Raw genomic sequence first — 19921 nt, 5'->3', positions numbered from 1 at the left:
ACTACAAAAAATCCTGTCTTGATCGATCGAGACAGGATTTTTTGTAGTGATGTGTAGTTCAGTCTCACTACAAAATTGTGTGTAGAGCTGAAAAAAGATCTCCTAACTACAAAATATTACATACTGGAAATATCACATGACCGTTTTCAACATAGCAATTTGTTCCCAGCAGATACAGAACTCGGGGTAGAACAGATGTGATTTTTGTGAAATAAATAAATATTATTTTTCACTTTAAGCGTCATATTTCGCGATAAAATTTTAATACATTTTACGGTTATAAAATTTAGAGTAATTCATCTCTTCTATTATTCGTTGATGAAGACAAGAGTAACAAGTTACTTCATAATTTCAAATATGCAGACCCGTGTCGAGGAGAGACGGTAAAATGCGGTTCAGGCTCCCGTTGGCTGGCCTATAGGAACGTCACCATCTGTCACCGCTTTAGCAATACCCCTTGGCCTCTGGCGGTACGAAGAAACAAGTGTATGAGCAGCTAAGTCTACAGGACTATTACACACGAGACAGGATACAATAATTCTACAAACTGCAGCGTACGAAACTGATTTCTATCACAATCCTCCACAGAAGGATTATCTTGGGAGTTTTCTCGTCTCTTTTCGTAACTTTCTGCTGTTGTTATATAGTGATCTTTTTTCGTCGGATATGTTTGACCGAAGTATAATCTAAAACTGAAATATGGAAGTTACGCCCTTGTGTCTGGCACATCTTTTCCTATTTCTTTGCATCAGTGAAGTTGCGTCAGCGGACCCCGGCGATGGAGATAGCCTCGGGTCAGCTGCAGAGCGAGGTTCAGATACCACAGCGTGTGACAGCCCCACTCGGGATATGATGTCAATAAACATGTACAAAATTTACGATAAATTCACTAAAGACCCTCGTCAACACCAAGTTATCAATACCGCTAGGAGTTTTAAATCTGTCGTAGGTAAGTAGTTTCAAAAGCGGGTGAATCTGCAATTAATAAACAGAGAATTCTGTTAGAAGTTTCATATACGCTGACGAAAGAATCTTGTTTTGACTGATGTTATGACACTGTGGTTAGATATGTCTTTAATCCTGAAAAATATTATATTCAGGAGGATTATTTATACATCTTGATAAGATGCGAGAAATGGCTGTTAGACCATTATAGACCATTAACCGAGATGCTGTTTGTATAGTTTATCACGTATGCGTCACCTGAAGTTCATAGATAGTTGCGCTACAGGCAAATGTAAGCATTCAAAAACTATCCTGCATTTATCCTGCGAAAAAATCAGCGCTGGGAATTGTGGATGCTCTGTACAAGTATACACATCCGTTCCCTTGCTTTAGACAATTCTGGCATGTATTTACGTTACAATGTAAAAGATTCTAGAGATTGTCATTACGTTTATTTTTAGGAAGGAGATTATATCTCTGCGAGATTTATTTGATTCGATGGTTCAATGCACAATAGATATGAGGCAACAATCGTCAATTTTATTACACTTAGAGGCTATTAGGCAAAAGAGACTCACACAGAGGGGGTGCTCACTTAAGCATTTCCATATGGCATGGATTGGTTCAGAAGCAAAGTTTATCTTTTCATTATAAGCCCCCTGTAAAACCATAGTGTTGTAGGGAGTGGAACTGAGACTGTAAAATGTGTTGTTTACAACATTGGTGTCTCAGGGGTGATGTTTAATGGCAATTAAATCCATTCCAGTTTCACCAGTTTTTAAATAAACAGAGTATGGTGTTTGGTTCTGACAGCACTGTTAAATCTCACCTTTAAAAAAAAACAGGAGAATGTTTGTAACTGTCTTTGCAACATGTCTTTCAGCAATCTTCAACAGCAAGATCTTGTTTCAATTTAATCTGACCTCCATCCCTGAGTCAGAGGTGATCTTGTCCGCAACATTCCATTTCCTGGACCAACATGCACGTCCACGTGCGTGGAGATGCAAACATTCCCGCGGGGCCTCCTGTCGCATGCAGCACCTACCGCTCGTACCTCCTGCACAATTCATCCTGAGGTCCACCTCCCCAAATGCCGCCATTCCCTCTCATCTGGGGCACATCATTTTTGCCCCTAATAGAAAGGGCTCTTGGCAGATAAGAGATATGTCCTCTATCATCAAAGAGGCCCGTGCTCGGAATGAGCTCCTGATTTCAGCTGAGCTTCAGTTTGGCGAGAGGCCTCAGCGACGACAGGACTGCTTTTCTCCGCATGGCTTGCCATATATTTTGGTGTACGCTAATGATCTTTTAATCACCGAGCCAAACAGTGTTGCCATGAGCTTACAGAGGTACAACCCTTTTCCAGTTGCTGAGGAAAGAGGTGCCGGGCCACCCACTTACTCAACAGGGTCCAGGGTCAAAAGGGAGGCAGACCACTTACAGAATAATTATCTTCCTGACTTCCAGTACAATGATCTAAAGAGCCAGGGCCTTTGGGATAGCACTTACTTTCCACTAAAGCCAAAATCTTCATACAAAAGTGAAAGACAGGATCAGGACAGTGGTGATGAGCTAAACAGGTCTCAGGAACTGAATTTCGATGAGAAGACCATGAAAAAGGCTCGACGCAAACAGTTGACTGAGCCACGAGCCTGTGCCAGACGGTATCTGAGAGTAGACTTCGCAGACATTGGCTGGAGCGAATGGGTGTTGGCACCAAAAGCATTTGATGCCTACTACTGCGCAGGAACATGTGGATTCCCTATTTCCAAGGTCAGAGCATCAGCACATGTTATAGGAGAAAACAATCCCCTACCAAAGACTACTTTTATTCAGTCTGTCCCTGTGACTGTAGGGTTTAAGGGCACCGTTTAGAAATGAATCCTCAACCACTGTCACAAATGTTCCTCTAGACACAACTATGGCATATTTGGATTCAACATAGACTTGTTGTGGATTTAAAATAGAAAAATCTGTCTGACTGCAGATGCCAGCATATCATTGTACTTCTAATGTACCATGATGATGTCTCCTTTTGTCTCTCATCCAGGTTGGGCGTCCATCTAATCATGCGACTATCCAGAGCATTGTGAGGGCAGTGGGCATTGTTCCTGGTGTTCCTGAACCCTGCTGTGTTCCTGATAAGATGAGTCCATTGCCTGTTCTTTACTTAGACACCAGCAAAAATATGGTGGTAAAGGTCTACCACAGCATGTCTGTGGAAACCTGTGCCTGTAGATAACAGCAATGAATACCTCTAGACGAATACCATGGATAAACCTACAAAACAATGAACCCTCTGCAAGACAGATATTCGAGACCACTCCTCACATTAAGTGCATGTTGCCATTTTAGAGATGACATGACTGTGTATTGGCTTTTGGTTTCCATTTTATTTGTATTCTAAAGATCTCAGAATCTCAGAACTGTTATAAGTACTAGATACAAAGTCTACGCTCACACAGTTTCATCTAATTATCAAATAGGAGAGAATATAACATTTAACAACTTCTGAGAATTTTGACAGTAAAGTGGGGAACTTACATAAAATGTAAATATTATTCTGATAAATTAAGCTCTTGGAAAAAAAGATCTTTTATATTGCTCCCAATTTGAGGGTTAGACAGGTTAAACTCATTTTATGAACATCATGGTTGACCAGTGAATTCTCTTTTTGGAAAAGATGGCATTTTTCTAATTATGAACACTCATCCTCATGTTACTCGCTCAGAAATCCACTTTAAAGCACTCCCAGCACATTGCTGCCACCTAGTGCTCCAGTTTACATGGGGCTTGGAAATTATTTTTTCCCAGGTTAGTTTTAAGTGATCCACATTGAGCCAACTGGTCATCAGCACGGTGTTACATTGACTGACTGCAGATCTTTTCAAAGCTGAGGCATAAATAATATCAGCCCACACTGTGACAATTTTACGTTTATGCATAATGATAATGTCGCGTAAAAGTGAAATATTGACCTTCCATGACAATAAACATAATTTTGACAAAGCCACAGTTGTCTTTGTTAAATGTTACACATGCGCAAGAATCTATGATGCTCTTGCAGCATCATATTTGAGGCTTCAACAGAAATCTTGTACTGTTTTTAGAGACACTGTGTAAAATTATGCCACTGATCCACCCAATTTTACAATGAGTTTTTATCACATACTGAGACATACTAAGAAGTACTAAAAAATTTGATCACATACTGAGACGTGTTGATTTAAGCCTATTCATTGTGTTGTTTTGTAAGCTGCTTTGTCCAAAACTTTGTGCCAAGTGGCAAAATGTGAATGTAAAATGTAGATGAATGTTCTAGTACAGAGTGAGCACAGAGTATTTGTCTCTTTGAACCTATTTTGTTTATTAATTGTTTTATATACATTATATGTATTACATATTATATGTTTTATATAGTTGATTTATTTCTTCTTGTGAATCAAAATTCTGAGAACCTATCAGCACTGCCTTTTTCATATTGTGGTTCCTGTCACTACAGTGCCTAAGCAAGACAAAAGAAATTAAGAGAGAGCTTATTCTTTTCAACTTTGCCTTTACAAAGGCAGTGTCCAGAACAACATTTTCTTAAATTGCACTTGGAATATCATCACAAGTTAGGATATACTTATTTCTATGTAAACACAGTGAAGGTACAAACTTAACCAACACACAGCACCAGTGCATTCAACACACACAGCAATCCTCACCTAGTTTAATATTGAACTCCTTACACTCTATTTAGACATTATCAGGTGCACTGCTGCATTGCGCCCCCCCCCCCCCCCTTGAGGAGATGTCCTTAGGGATGACCCACAAAACATGTTCAGTAACCCTGTAGTAATCCAGTAGTCTAGATTATAGTCCCTCAGTCTTTGGGGCAGTTGGCACTTCATGGGATTCTCCCTTGCCCCCCTTCGCTCCTTTAATTCTCTGATGTGCTGGATGCAGCCCTAGGTAAGAACACTACACAGGTCAGCTCCCTGGAGTTGTTATGGTGCTAAGCAGTCTTGGCGCACACCCCTGTCCAAACCTGGCACAACACCTCAACTGATCTGGCAACCAATGAATCTGGCCTCACCCACCTGCCATATCAGGCAGAGCCCCAGTTTGGGGCTCTGCCTGATTTTTCACTGACCATAAGTGACTCCCCTGGTAATGCATGTCAGGAGCATTTCTGGTGCCCTTCAACAGGGCCCAGATGTTCATAAGCAAGGGTATGGACCGCCCCCAAACATTGCAGCAGCTCCCGCGGTTATGTGGGCCCTGCGTTTCCAGCTCTTAAGGCCCTCCAAAGGCTGAAATTCTTCAGGGTGCCCAGCTCTCTAATCACAAGAGTGAACCCAGCGGACCTGTACAGCAAAGCAGCTCACCAGTCTCAGTCCCTCTGGTGTTGTATGGTGACAATGGACAGCTATATGGTTAGCATCCTCTTAATGTGCTCCAACAGGCAGTAAGTCTGCATGTGGGGTGGCATGATGCACATTCTGCCACCAAGGACAGCTTAGCTCCTCTATCACCCTGGTCACTATGCAGTTCTTCTGGTGGCAACACCAGCAGAATATCTTCTCCATCAACCTCTCTGCCACTGATGTGGCTCTGTGGTCTGGCACCAGATATTCCTCAAGCTACTTGATACAGTGATTTATGATCACAAGAGTACAATTGTTGCTGGCATCTATGTTCAGGAATGGTCCCAGAATGTTCATGCCTACTCACTTCATGGGGGCTCCCAAGTAGAGGGGTTGTAGGGGGGCACGGGAGCAGTCAGTGGACTCTTACCATGTATTATATGCAAAGTCCTCCTGCACTGCCTCTGGATAGCTGGGGTGGACCTGCTGCAACATGGACCAAAGCTCTGTGGCCATCATCCCCAACTCAGCAAGAGCCAGCTCAGCAGGATCTACAGTTGATGCACCTTCACTCATATCTGGCCAAACAAGCACTGCAGTGTTTACTTAAGTGCCAGGGTCTGCCCACATGCCTCTGGCTGTACATCAAGAAACACCTCTAATGCCTTTCCCCCCAATGCAAGCCCCAAGGGCCCTCACCATTGTACTTGGTTAAGTAGGCAACCATCACTGGTGACCCCTTTGGTTGGTTCTTGTCACAGCATTGTCATTCCACTGGTCTGATGGATAGCTGCCATTAAGCAGATGGCCACACTCTCTCAAACCCTCACCATCACAGTGCATCCAGCTGTTATTCATTCGACTGGTTGCCTTCAAACAGTCAGTCACACTCTTTCAGCACTGGCACTGCCCGACCATTGCGGCACACACAGCTCTGCTGATTCCTCTTCAGACAGCTATTGCAGGTGTGCCCGCCACTGGACCACCTCCACTTCGCCACTGACTGCATCCCAGACCTGCGGTGCCACTTGAATCAGCCTGGCCAGCTTGCCAACCACATGCCTCTCTCTGCTGTCATGCCAAATTGTCAGCTGAATGCTAGTTTATCATTGTGCAAGCTGAGAGGAGCCCCCAGCACAAAAAAAATTAAATAGATCATTAAATGTAGTGCTTTGGTGTCACATGATTAGAAATTAACTACTAATATTTCAGACTAACCCAAAGACCATAATCCATAAAAAGTGCTACACTGTGGTGACCAGTTCAATGTATATCCAGTCATTGTTGAAGACCAGGCCATATTATGCCTTTTAATCTTTGTTCAAATGTTTTTCTTGATAACAATTCAAATGTAAGTTTACATTTCTCCATTGTTTAAGTTTCATCTTTACATTTAAAAATGTTCACAAAACATTTTGTATTTCATGGCATCAACTATGCTAACATTTGTCCAGGTCTGGCATGAAGTGCTGTGATTTTCACCTTTATTATTCCATCACAATTAACAAGGCTTTTCATAAGTCATTTTGGTAGCAAGCTGTTCATTTCTAAGTTGTCTATGTTTTTGCTTTATTTTTGTTGTTTACTTTTATTTTTGTTTGTAATGTTTCAGACCATGTTTTGACCATGTTTTGTATGTGAACTGTCTGTCGCATATTCAGAGTTCTTAGGATTTCTGGGATACATACTCCTAATTCAAATATCCTTTTTGGGGCTATGAGGCTGCTCTGACAGTCCAAAATCTAATGAGTTGTTTTAGAGAGTAACCACATAAAGTAACAGAGCATAGGCCAATGTCCTCAAGTCCACAAACATCTACCCCCAACGATGAAATCCATCAAAGCACAAAGAATGGATCTATGACTTGTAAAAGTTTTAACTGAGCAGTACTTATGGCTATGATCACTTTTTAATCTCCTCACTTCAGCTGATTTTGTTAGTGGTAAAAATACACTTTCAGGGCATCTTACAAAATCAAATTTATAGATGTCCTTCTCCCTGCCAGCATCCAATACTTCATATTTTTGTCAAGAGTAGTTTTGACACCGCATTGTTTAATTTTGATACAAAATTAGGAAATGATTTTGAGACTGTGTCTGTCCCATTACCAGAATTGTACTCATTAGGCCACAAAGTCTGTCAAATGTTTATAGAACCTTCATTAACTGCAAGCCCCCTAATGTTAACAAAACCTTAAACATGACATCAATGGTTCAGATAAGACTTGCTGTGCTACTATTTTGGTTGTCAAGAGTGTGTGCTGTTTACTGTAGAGCATGGGAGTGAACCCAGGACTAAGGGCTTTGGTGTTGGGAATCCCAATTTCAATGATTCTTGTTCAAATGAAAGTCAGAAGAAAGCATAGAACAAGTATATAACCAGGAGTCTGAAGAGTCTGAAAATGCAGAGCTCAAGATATTTGGTCCTCCAGTTCTGCCTCAGTTTGGCAGTGTCAGTTGGATCTTGTACCGGCAAACCATTAAGTGATGTAACTCAATGGGAATACACTGAGTTCTTGCGGATGGTGGAGCATGACCTTGAAGAAGGAGAAGAAGAAGAAGAAGATGATGAACAGGAAGAAGAACTGAATTTTAGTTTGGAGAGCTTTCTAGGAACCATGAAAAAGGAATTTCTGAGGAATCTGAATTTATCAGGTGTACCCCAGGAGCACAGCAAAATCAATCCTCCTCAATTTATGGTTGAACTATACAACAAGTATGCCTCTGACAAGTCTTCTATCCCTCGCTCTGATGTCATTCGCAGCTTCATAATACAAGGTGAGCACCCAGGCAAAGCTGCTGTGCACTGAATTGTAGACCAAAGCAAGGTACTCACTGCTATAGTGAAAATCCCTGAAAAGTGTCACTGTGTTAAAATAGCAAATCTGTTATCTAAAATCTATTATTTTTATCTTAACTATTGAACTATCAGTTCTGACTTTGTTTACTGTGAATTATTTATCTCAGACATTATTACTATAAGAATACTGTCAATACAGTTATATTCAATACAGGTTACAACATTTACAGGGGTTTTTTTTTTTTTTTGAAATGGAATACTCTGTTACTGAGACTTTTTTCATCTTCCTCATCCTCATTAGATGTAACTCATTCTGAAAGAAATGGCAACAAGACAAAACACAGACTTCTTTTCAACATTTCTGTCCCCCAACATGAAGAGGTCACTATGATGCAATTAAGGTTATTCACCACATGGGATTCAGATATTATAACCTGTGATGAAGTTATAGCCTTGATTAATATTTATGATGTGGAGTACAAACTGAACCAACCCACTTTGCACCTGCTGGATGGAAAAGAGCTGACTGAGACCAAATCTTCATGGTTGGCTTTTGATGTGACTGCTGCCATCCAGGGCTGGTTTCATTCAGGGCGCAGTGGAGGAGAGCTGGAGGTGGAGATAGAACAGCCAGACTGTGGCTTTTTAAAAAGTGGTGGTTGTGATGTGAGCCTTAGCTTGCAAGATAACACCTCAGCTGTTCTGATTGTATTCTCTGATGATTTGGAAAGTAGAAAGAGAGAGCTGAAAAAGGAGATGAGAGAGATGGTACTTCAGGAACAAGGAACGAGGGCCCCTGAGGAACGAGGGGCCTTGTTGGGGCCAGATCTCAAAGAGGATGATAGCAACCAGGATCCTATCAACCACCCACGGAAGAAAAGGCATGCGCGGAAGAACTATTGCCGAAGAACCTCTCTGAGAGTCAACTTCAAAGATATTGGTTGGGACAAGTGGATTGTGGCTCCACCAGAGTATGATGCCTATGAGTGCAAGGGGGTGTGCTACTTCCCTCTGACAGATGAAGTAAGCCCATCCAAACATGCCATCATCCAAGCTTTAGTTAACCTAAGCAACCCAAAAAAGGCTAACATGGCATGCTGCGTCCCCACGAAACTGGACCCGATAACAGTGATGTACCAAGAGAATGGTGTCATCACAGTACGACACCTCTATGAGGAGATGAAAGTGGCTGAGTGTGGATGTAGGTAGTGAGATGTTGTATATATTTCTGTAGAGTATGTTTGTTCATTCTTTTTGTTTCTTAATTTAATAAGTAATATGTTCGGTGCACTCACAGTGTTGTTGCCCCCTAGTGGCTCTATGATCTGGGTAATCAACGCATAAATATTTGATGTTGAAACTGTTACAGCCATATATCCATTTGCTTTTTTTTTAACATAGCTTGGAAGTTGAAAAACGCCAAATTGTAACTATGTTGAGATGTATTTTTCAATATGAAGAAGAAATCCAAAACATCTGTGTAAACTTGGATGGTCATTTGATGTTTTAGATTCTAGGCTTTATCAAACGTATGGAACTGTTTGAGAAATTTATAATTGCTAATGTCACCATTTTTGAACAGAAACAAGATGTAATGTCAGATATAACAGGTTTGACAGGATATAAACATTACTTCATCAAATCTGTGATTCCATAACTAATTTTATGGTTGCTGCAGTTTTGAGAGTGTAATTAAAAATGTAACATGTAATTCATAGGCACCAGCATTGCTTGCATTACATAATGTATATTCAAAACATTATCCATTACATGTTACATTTTATGTTGGAGAAAATAACAAACTGCTTTTAAATGTTTGATTACTTATAACATGCCATTAATTAATTGCACGTAAATAATTTTTGAAAATCTCCAAATACTAAAAAAATCTCCAAATATCATTTGCATTATATATTGCATATTCAAAACATTATTCATTATTTCCTTCATGTCATGCTTGATTAGTTATAACACACTATGAGGTACTTGCACATACATGTATATATATACAATTTTTTTTTAAATCTCCAAATATTGCTTTGCAGTTTTAGCCATGTCTCTGTGCATATCTGTGCTGTTTCTGTGTTTGTGCAAAGTTCTCCTCTTTTTACATTTGCTTTTGTACATACAGTGTTTAATTTAATTTGGGGTGGCTTTTTTTCAATTATGTTGTAATATAAATTACATTAGTTTGAATAATGTGCATACCATAGTGCCATACCAACTGCTCAGCATATGCCTTACTGTAGGGTCGTTGATTAGTGAAATTACTGATTTTATCAGCAGTAATTACATGCCGAATGTCTACAGTTATTATATTATTTAACCACAAAATATTTTTAAATAATATTATATAATGATATAATAATGGTGAAAACCATTAATCCTTGACATAGTATTCATCAAAGCTTTTCCAGCACATTATTACACATATGTCACAAATAAGCTCATAGAAGAATATGTCTGAAGTGAAATAGTGTTAAGATAGATCAATACTGAGGAACATCAGCAGTTTTAATGGCAAACAGTGGAGTGCTCTCTGCTGGTGGAACAGAGTGTTTCAACCAGAGGGGTAGACGTAGTGAAAATGAGAGGAATGGCATAGATTTTCTGTGTTGTGTTTCTGTGCTTTGAATATATTTATGATCATGTTGAATTTCTGAAACTTTCAATCAAAGGACAGTGATATGAAGTTCATATTTTAAAAACATTTTCAAAAGAAAAAAAAAAGAAAAAGAAAAAGTCAGACTTTCAAAAAAAAAAATATCAGTCATACACACTTGATGGCAATGAATGACACCACTCCACATTCCTAACCCTCTGTATTTCTTTTACTCACACAGATACTGCAATAAACAAACGAGCAAATAAAATGTGCGTTATCCCTTTTATATCTGCAATAGAAAACATGTACACTATATTTAATAATCTATCTATAAATCATAAGTCATAACAATTTATTTGGTATCAGTAATTTGTTTGTCGAGTTGCTCACTGTATTGTATTCCTACCCTGAAATGTTTTTAACAAGATTATTGTCTGTATTAAGTTTAATTAAAACTTGTTCATTTTCCATTTGTGTTTGGAGCAGTTTGTTTGACGATATAAGGTGGTTTTTCAAAAGCAAAGCAAGAAGTTTTAACAGACTTATGTAATTTGTTTTGAAAGCAAATATAGACGTGACCTATAAATACTTCTCCTGAATAAAAAGGAGGACCTGGGCTCAGATATTAGCTCTGAAAGATTATGTCACAATTGTCTCATTTGGTTCCTCTGCCTGGTTATCCTCACTGTCCAAGGTGCCAAACATTTCTGGCTGGAAGTACTGGACAACCCTCTTCCGGTCTTAAAATGAAATTCTCCATTCCGATTGGCTCAGAGGAATCAGCAGACAGGATTGCATAAGATACAAGGTATTAAAAGATAAAGCAAGATTAACATTATATCGTACCAATTAGTGTTGCAAGGGTGAAGTTATGTCATTTTACCCTGTGCAAACGGCCCAGTTCTCACCATTCCTCACAATCCTAAGTGTCTGGTTGGGGAAGATATTTAAATAGGAGTGAGGAAAAGGAATTCGCCAGCCACTTTTTAAAAAAATGTAATCCACTGAACATGAATTCAAATCTACTGACCCATTAAGAAAGAAAAACTGGACTTATTAAATATACCACCCTCTGAAAATGAAATTCTTTAAGTCTGAAATATTCTAGTGATTTTTAACAAATCTGTACTTTACATGCTGTCCTAGGATAGGCCACGTGCATATTAACTTTGCAATCATACCTCCAAGCACCTGACCCAGACATGACCTTCTTAAACCTGACCTCACTTTCTCTCAGTCCCACTGCAATACCTTTACAAAAATTGAAGATTTATATTGAATTAAATAGTTTCTGTACACATGAATCAAACAGATAAATCTTTTTGTTCCGCCATGTAAAATAAAAATGAAAAATTTCTGTCAAAGATCTTTTTCTTTAAATTATATTGTACATATTTCCTTGTTACAGTTGCCTTGTGTATACCAGGTGGGTCTGATATCAGCTTACTATCATTCATAAGACGTTGGTTTTCTCAGGTTAACTCAGCTTAAATACTCAAATTAGTGAAAATGCATTCTGTTGCATTAATTAATTTTAGAGAATACTTATGCCTCAGTGTGAAGTATTCGAACAAAATACTGTAAATATCCAGTGGAACATTTCAAATAATTTTTGCCCGTTAATGTTAGGCTGATGCACCAAAGATAATACGATTAAAGGTCTATTTGGAGCAAAAGCCTCTTATCAGGCTGTTGTTGTCCAAAACCTGGTCATGCAAAGAGTCTCATCTGCTTCTCTGAATGAATGGATAAAAACTCGGACTAAAACAACTTAAAGCAAACACACTCTACAAGATGGCAGGGTATCGGACTTCTACTGCTGTGGTGGTTATCCTCTGTCATGTTCTGGTTCTCAATGCTTCATTTCAATCAGCACTGGTGTTGAACATGGCAAATATTCTGCGTAACAACTATTGTTTCCCGGAGAATCTGATTGGTATGCAGGAGGCAATCCAACAAGCGATAAGCAGCGGAGAAATCCTACACATATCTGATCGGAAGACACTGGCTGCTGTCCTGACTGCTGGAGTACAGGGTGCACTCAATGACCCCAGACTGACGGTGTCATACGAGCCCAATTATGTTCCCATCACGCAACCTGCGCTTTCATCTCTTCCCACAGACCAGCTTATTCGGTTAATTAGGAACTCTGTTAAACTGGAGGTGATGGACAACAACATTGGTTATTTGAGGATTGATCGTATTATCGGAAAAGAGACTGCTGCAAAACTGGGACGTCTCCTCCATGACAATATCTGGAACAAGGTTGTTCATACCTCCTCAATGATTTTTGACTTGCGTTTCAGTACAGCTGGGGAGCTGTCAGGTGTTCCTTACATAATTTCATATTTTTCTGAACCTCATCCACCTCTCCTTATTGATATGATCTATGACCGACCCACAAATACAACAAAGGAGCTATGGACTATGCCAACTCTCCTTGGTGATAGGTATGGAAAAAGGAAAGACTTGATCATTTTAACCAGCAAGCGCACAATGGGGGCTGCAGAGGCTGTTGCATATATTTTGAAACACATGAACAGAGCTATCATTGTGGGAGAAAGGTCAGCAGGAGGCTCAGTGAAAGTGGAGAAGCTAAAGATTGGAGATTCTGATTTTTATATCACAGTCCCGGTTGCTAAATCTGTTAACCCTGTCACTGGCCAAAGCTGGGAAGTGAGTGGGGTGTTGCCATCTGTGTCTGTAAACCCAAAAGAAGCAGTTCTCAAGGCAAAGACCCTCCTAGCAGTCAGGAGAACCATTCCAAAAGCAGTCAAAAGCATCTCTGACATCATTAAACGATTTTACTCATTCAGAGAAAAAGTCCCAATTTTGCTGAAACATCTCGTCACAACAGACTTTTTTACAGTTATATCTGAAGAGGACTTAGCAGCCAAACTAAATTATGAACTGCAGTCTATATCAGAAGATCCTAGACTGATCATTACAGCAACAAAACAGCCACCAGTTATTATCAGAGATGGTCCTGAGCCACATTTGACATCTGATGAACAACCATACCCTGTGGATAAAGTATTCAAAGTGCATTTACTAACTGGTAACACTGGCTATCTCCGCTTTGACAAGTTCCCAGAAGCCTCGGTTCTGCTCAGACTTGAAAGCCATATCACCAGAAAAGTCTGGGAGCCAATCAAAGATACAGAGAACTTGGTCATTGACCTACGTTATAACACTGGCGGATCCTCAGATGCTTTACCTGTTCTGCTCTCTTATCTCTATGACACGTCACTGAGTATTCATCTATTTACCATCTATAACAGCATCCAGAACACCACCACAGAGTTACACACACTATCTAGCATACAAGGTCCATCCTATGGATCAAGACGTGGAGTGTATGTGTTGACAAGCTATGACACTGCTGCTGCTGGAGAGGAATTTGCCTATCTAATACAGTCTCTGCATCGTGGCACAGTTATTGGAGAGATAACATCTGGAACTCTCTTGCATTCTAGATCTTTTCATGTAGAGGATACAGATATTGTGATCACTGTCCCTGTCATAAATTTCATTGATAACAATGGCGAGTGCTGGCTAGGTGGCGGAGTTGTTCCAGATGCAATTGTGCTGGCTGAGGATTCCATTGAGCAGGCTCACGAAATTATAGAGTTCCACAAGAATATTCAACACCTAGTGCAGATAGTCGGGGAGCTCCTAGAAAAGCACTATGCCATTCCAGAGATTGCTGCAAAGATCAGTCAAGTCTTGTACTTGAAATGGACAGATGGTTTATATCGCTCTGTGGTTGACTATGAGTCTTTGGCTTCTCAGCTGACTGTCGATCTCCAAGAGACATCAAATGACCACAGACTGCATGTTTTCTATTGTGAAACTGAACCAGAATCATTGAATGAAATACCAAAAATCCCCTCTCCTGATGAGGTGAGTCACATCATTGATGCTGTCTTCAAAACGGATGTCCTTCCTGGGAATGTTGGCTACTTGAGGCTCAATATGATGCCAGATATCGAAGTTATGCAAGCAATCAGCCAACAGTTCATCAAACTTGTTTGGAACAAGCTATTGAACAGTGATGTGCTAGTCATTGACATGAGATTTAACACAGGTGGCTATTCTACAGCAATCCCACTTTTGTGCACATATTTCTTTGATGCTGAACCCTTAAGGCACCTGTATACAGTTTTTGATCACTCCACCTCTACTAAGACAGAGGTAAAGACTCTTTCCCACATTTTGGGGCAAAGGTATGACTCTCGGAAGGACTTATACATTCTCACCAGCCACATGACAGGATCGGCTGCTGAGGTGTTCACTCGAACGATGAAAGATCTGAAAAGGGCAACAGTGATTGGAGAGCCCACCATTGGAGGATCCCTCTCCAGTGGGATATATCAGATTGAAAACAGCATTTTATATGCCTCCATTCCCAACCAAGTCATCATGAGTCCAGTGACTGGAAAAGTTTGGAGTTTGTCTGGCGTTGAACCACATGTGGTAGCCCAAGCAACTGATGCACTGAATGTTACCCAAAGGATCATAGCTGCACGACGTCAAAAGAAAGACTCAGGGTCATAATTTTCCTCTGCCAATCCCTTGTTACAGGAAACTAACCAAATCCATTTTATGTTTTACATTTCATTGCCCTGATAATTTTTCTACACTCATATAGAATTTAAACTGAAATGGAATTTGAGCGTAAATCTGTGGGTAACCTTTAAAGAAAAGAATGATAGTTTCATGGGGAACATTTTTAGGGAAAAGGAGCAGGTCCTTTTAAATACCTGTGAAATTGCCTCCAACAGTTCATTTAATTTGTTGGTTTGATTTGCTCTGAGGGACTGGACATGTCCCAAAAAAAAAGCTTGGTTACGAACAACCAAATCTGATCTGGGAACTCTGCCTCACAAGTGCTGCGTAACAGGAGGCGTTGGAAAGTTTTGGTCAACTTTGGCAGGTTTGAAACAAACTTAAACCTTGAACTTTAACCTAAAAACTTAAACTCTTATATCCCTAAATTAATTTTGATTCATTCTGAATTAAAGCACCTTGATATTTTAGCAATTTGTTGAAAATGCTTTTATTTCCATTTAAATAAAGAGAGGAAATCACAGAGTTTGAAAAGAATGAATGTAAAAGGTATGAAAGTGTCTTTTGCTTTTGAATTTCTGCCATCTTTCATAATAGACAATTATTTTATGTCTAGATATTGAACTTTTCAATTTCTGTTATTAGTGTTATCTTTAAACTTACATATAAAGCTATGTTATTGTGGTATGTTTGCATAAGACACCTCATGTGTGAGTATATTCAATATACTCCATTTATAATGAATATATTATATAAGCAACACTTTATTTACCCATGTTTCTATTCATATCTACATGTTATCAAACTCATTCACCCATTAATGCATTTTCAAGGGTTCCAGAACAGATTTAACAGAGTTGTTTATAAATACGCAACTATGTTTGCCATAAGTTGTATTATGGTTTGCTGTCAAGTAACTCAAGACATTGTAATATCTTTGGCAATTTTCTGTTTTGCTTTTGATTTTTTTTTTATTCTTTTATTCTGTTAATAAAACAACAAATTTGTTTAGTGGCTATGAAATCCCCAAAATATGGCTTATTCTGACCTTAAAGAATACTAAAAATACATAATAAACAACTCGTGTTTTTGTTAACATCATATTCAGAAGTTTAGCACTGATATGTAAAGATTAGATTGATGTTAATATCTTAACATGAGCTTTCTTATATATTTACATCTCGTGTATATTTTAGGCCACATACTGTGCATGCATTGTTAGCTTGTTATTGTCTTACAGAAGCACTTAGGGTAACGAGATTAAGGTTTTATTGAGAAGAAAAGCCTCTTAGGTGTGTCTTAACAGAAACCTGACTGTGGAAAAGGCCTCATTAGACAAAGAACCTTTCTGCAGGACGAAAGTTCAGCAGGAGAGACTCCTGATTGCAGTTAGGTTCAAGAAACCAAAATGGCTCAAACGATGGCATTGCTAGTATCACTGCTGGTCTTCAGCAATGTTTTTGCTGTAAACTGCGCCTTCGCACCCACACTTATTATAGATATGGCTAAAATTTTTATGGACAACTATTGTTCTCCTGAAAGACTTGCTGGTATGGAGGAGGCAATAGATGCTGCTAGCAGCAACACGGAAATTCTCAGCATCCCGGATCCCAACACACTAGCCAACGTTCTGACCGAGGGAGTTAAGAACACAATCAGTGATCCTAGAGTCACCGTTACCTATGAGCCAAATTATGTTCCTGTAGGACCACCGGTTCTTCCTGATCTCCCACCAGAGCAGATGATTGCAGTGGTCCAGGGCACAGTCAAGGTTGAAGTCCTGGAGTCCAACATTGCATATTTGAGGATTCAACACATCATCGGGGAGGAAATGGCTCAAAAGATCGGGCCACTTCTGCTGGAGCATGTTTGGGCCAAGGTTCTTCCTACTACTGCTATGATCTTGGATTTTCGTTATGCCAGCAGTGGAGAACTTTCTGGTATCCCTTACATTGTTTCCTACTTTACAGACACCGAGCCACTCATACATATTGACTCTGTGTATGATCGCCCTTCTGACACAACCACTGAGCTGTGGTCTATGCCAACCTTGCTGGGAGAGAGATACGGAACTACCAAGCCCTTGATCATTCTGACCAGTCACAGCACTAAAGGTATTGCAGAGGATGTTGCCTACATACTGAAAAATCTCAAGAGAGCCACCATTGTTGGAGAGAAAACAGCTGGAGGATCAGTAAAAATTGAGAAAATCAAGGTTGGAGACACTGACTTCTATGTTTCTGTTCCTGTTGCTAAGTCTGTCAACCCCGTCACTGGCAAGAGCTGGGAGATTGTTGGAGTTACACCAGATATTGAAGTTGATGCAGAAGATGCCCTTGACATTGCAGTAGAGATCATTAAATTACGTGCTGAAATCCCTGCCATTGTTCAGGCAGCTGCAACTCTAGTTGCAGACAACTATGCATTTGAAAGTGTTGGGGCAGATGTGGCAGAGAAACTGAACGCAATTTTAGCAAGTGGTGAATACAGCATGATCAACACAAAGGCAGAACTAGAAGCAAAACTCTCAGCTGACCTTATGAAACTTTCTGGGGACAAGAGTCTGAAGACTACCAGCAACACACCTGCACTTCCTCCAATGGTGAGAAAGTCTTGGTTTTCATCTCATACTACCAGCAATGATTTTTAAATTTTTAATTCTATTTGTATGCTGTTATCATTGTCCTGTGATGATATCTGTACAAGAATACATTCAAAAATCTTAGTGATTCAGGTATTTTAGTTATTGTTTGAATAGTTCTTGTGGTGATGATTACAGGTTAAAATATATATATATATGATATATATACATCATCTTTATGTATTGTTGTCAGAATCCAACTCCAGAGATGTTCATTGAGCTGATCAAGGTTTCCTTCCACACTGACATGTTTGAGAACAATATTGGCTACCTCCGCTTTGATATGTTTGGGGACTTCGAACAAGTCAAAGCCATTGCTCAGATCATTGTTGAACACGTTTGGAAAAAGGTGGTTGACACTGATGCATTGATTATTGATCTCAGGTAGGTGCTCTTCAGGACTTACAGTTTGCTTGTATTGGCTTTGGTATTTTACATGGCCTCAGTCAAAGCAGAATCTAGTGATCAGATGCTTTGTCAGTCTATACAAGTTGAAATGATCTTAGGCAAATTTATAATCATATCATCTGAAAATAATTTGTGGTCTAGGAACAATGTGGGTGGACCAACCACCTCAATCGCTGGATTCTGCTCCTACTTCTTTGATGGAGACAAGGAGATTGTTCTAGACAAGCTCTACGACAGACCTTCTGGTACTACAAGGGAACTGTTGACTCTTCCCGAGCTTACAGGTATAATGATTTATTCATTGTATCACACCAAAGATTTCAAAAGATGTTCACATTCTAGTATTGCAAAAATAAGTTAAATTTGGACATGGCCAAGATTTCAATTCCAATTCAGCTAAGGGAACTGACTAAAACAAGTGTGATTTATTCTGGATTTTATTCACCTAGGTAAGAGATATGGCACCAAGAAGAGTCTGATAATCCTAACAAGTGGTGTGACTGCTGGAGCAGCTGAGGAATTTGTCTACATCATGAAGAGGCTTGGTCGAGCCATGATTGTGGGTGAGCCAACCAGTGGGGCCTCACATCCTCCAGAGACCTTCCGTGTGGGTGAGAGTGACGTCTTCTTGGCCATTCCAATTACCCATTCAGATACTTCTCAGGGTCCTGCCTGGGAGGGTGCTGGTATTGCTCCTCATATTCCTGTGCCAGCTGATGCTGCCCTCGAAACAGCAAAGGGCATTCTCAACAAGCACTTTGCCAGCCAGAAATGAGTTCTTGTGAGGGGCATGATGATGTAGCCAAATGATGTAGGGTGTGTGTAATTGAAATAGATGATGTGGCATTGTACTCTACAAAGTTTTTAGATGAAAGTCTTGAAAATCTCTGCACCTAAGCCTTTGGTTGCCCTTGGATGCATTTTCACTTACAACACCTGTCAGACTGATCAATCAGTGCTGGTTTCAAAATTGTAGCAATGGTGTTTAACAGAGATTTACACAAATTATCAGATGATGGAGCATAGTTGGACTGAACTGAAAACAACAATTATTTTGCACACTAATGTGAACTGGCAGTGTGATTTTATCTAGATATATTGAAGTTATTAATACAAAATGAGCTTGATAAACAGTTTTGTGTTATGTCAAAAATATTAATAATTTGTATTTGTGGCCATAACAGCTTACAGATCTTATACACCAATTTTAGAAATTTTACATCAGTGTAATGCTACTAATATGCACATACTGCACATTACACGAACTGTCTTACCCATATACTGACATTTACCTTTTTTCCGGTTAAAGAGCACTTTGTAATTTTTGTTGAATCGCTTTTTCTGCATATGTGGAGTTAACAGGTGCAGCAGTACCAAATGACCAAACAAAATAAACAGATTGTGAAAACAAAAAAATGAGTGTTACCTTGTCTCTTTATTTAAGATAGACAGGCAGGCAGACAGATAGATAGATAGATAGATAGATAGATAGATAGATAGATAGATAGATAGATAGATAGATAGATAGAGGATCAGTAAAAATTGAGAAAATCAAGGTTGGAGACACTGACTTCTATGTTTCTGTTCCTGTTGCTAAGTCTG

General features: G+C 39.5%; 4 protein-coding genes across 4 annotated transcripts; all 4 read left to right on the top strand.

Annotated features, from left to right (window-relative positions):
- Positions 1–357: 357 nt before the first annotated feature.
- gdf10b (growth differentiation factor 10b) lies at positions 358–3259 on the top strand. Its single transcript, XM_030775040.1, has 4 exons — positions 358–383; positions 753–949; positions 1829–2718; positions 2996–3259. The coding sequence occupies exons 1-4, from the start codon at positions 358–360 to the stop codon at positions 3185–3187; spliced, it is 1305 nt and encodes a 434-aa protein (XP_030630900.1). The 3' UTR covers positions 3188–3259.
- A 4368-nt stretch (positions 3260–7627) lies between these two features.
- gdf2 (growth differentiation factor 2) lies at positions 7628–10013 on the top strand. The gene is made up of 2 exons (XM_030774319.1): positions 7628–8074; positions 8398–10013. Exons 1-2 carry the CDS (start codon positions 7699–7701, stop codon positions 9303–9305), a joined length of 1284 nt encoding a protein of 427 aa, XP_030630179.1. The 5' UTR covers positions 7628–7698; the 3' UTR covers positions 9306–10013.
- Positions 10014–12495: 2482 nt separating this feature from the next.
- On the top strand, positions 12496–15258 carry irbpl (interphotoreceptor retinoid-binding protein like). Its single transcript, XM_030775039.1, has one exon. It carries the CDS (start codon positions 12496–12498, stop codon positions 15256–15258), a length of 2763 nt encoding a protein of 920 aa, XP_030630899.1.
- A 1414-nt stretch (positions 15259–16672) lies between these two features.
- Positions 16673–19094, top strand: rbp3 (retinol binding protein 3). Its single transcript, XM_030775834.1, has 4 exons — positions 16673–17872; positions 18105–18295; positions 18461–18603; positions 18769–19094. The coding sequence occupies exons 1-4, from the start codon at positions 16679–16681 to the stop codon at positions 19092–19094; spliced, it is 1854 nt and encodes a 617-aa protein (XP_030631694.1). The 5' UTR covers positions 16673–16678.
- The last annotated feature ends 827 nt before the right edge of the window (positions 19095–19921 follow it).

Source organism: Chanos chanos, chromosome 5, assembly GCF_902362185.1.
Source record: "Chanos chanos chromosome 5, fChaCha1.1, whole genome shotgun sequence".
Lineage (NCBI taxonomy): Eukaryota > Metazoa > Chordata > Actinopteri > Gonorynchiformes > Chanidae > Chanos > Chanos chanos.
This window is presented reverse-complemented; position numbering and strand designations above follow the sequence as displayed.

Bases quoted from the DNA above. Each gene is read 5' to 3' on its own strand.
- irbpl (XM_030775039.1), top strand. From the start codon at position 12,496: ATGGCAGGGTATCGGACTTCTACTGCTGTGGTGGTTATCCTCTGTCAT.
- gdf2 (XM_030774319.1), top strand. From the start codon at position 7,699: ATGCAGAGCTCAAGATATTTGGTCCTCCAGTTCTGCCTCAGTTTGGCA. The intron at 8,075-8,397 runs GTGAGCACCCAG...CATCCTCATTAG, and splicing joins TCGCAGCTTCATAATACAAG to ATGTAACTCATTCTGAAAGA.
- rbp3 (XM_030775834.1), top strand. From the start codon at position 16,679: ATGGCTCAAACGATGGCATTGCTAGTATCACTGCTGGTCTTCAGCAAT. The intron at 17,873-18,104 runs GTGAGAAAGTCT...TATTGTTGTCAG, and splicing joins CACCTGCACTTCCTCCAATG to AATCCAACTCCAGAGATGTT. The intron at 18,296-18,460 runs GTAGGTGCTCTT...TTTGTGGTCTAG, and splicing joins GCATTGATTATTGATCTCAG to GAACAATGTGGGTGGACCAA.
- gdf10b (XM_030775040.1), top strand. From the start codon at position 358: ATGCAGACCCGTGTCGAGGAGAGACG. The intron at 384-752 runs GTAAAATGCGGT...TCTTTGCATCAG, and splicing joins ACCCGTGTCGAGGAGAGACG to TGAAGTTGCGTCAGCGGACC. The intron at 2,719-2,995 runs GTCAGAGCATCA...TCTCTCATCCAG, and splicing joins GTGGATTCCCTATTTCCAAG to GTTGGGCGTCCATCTAATCA.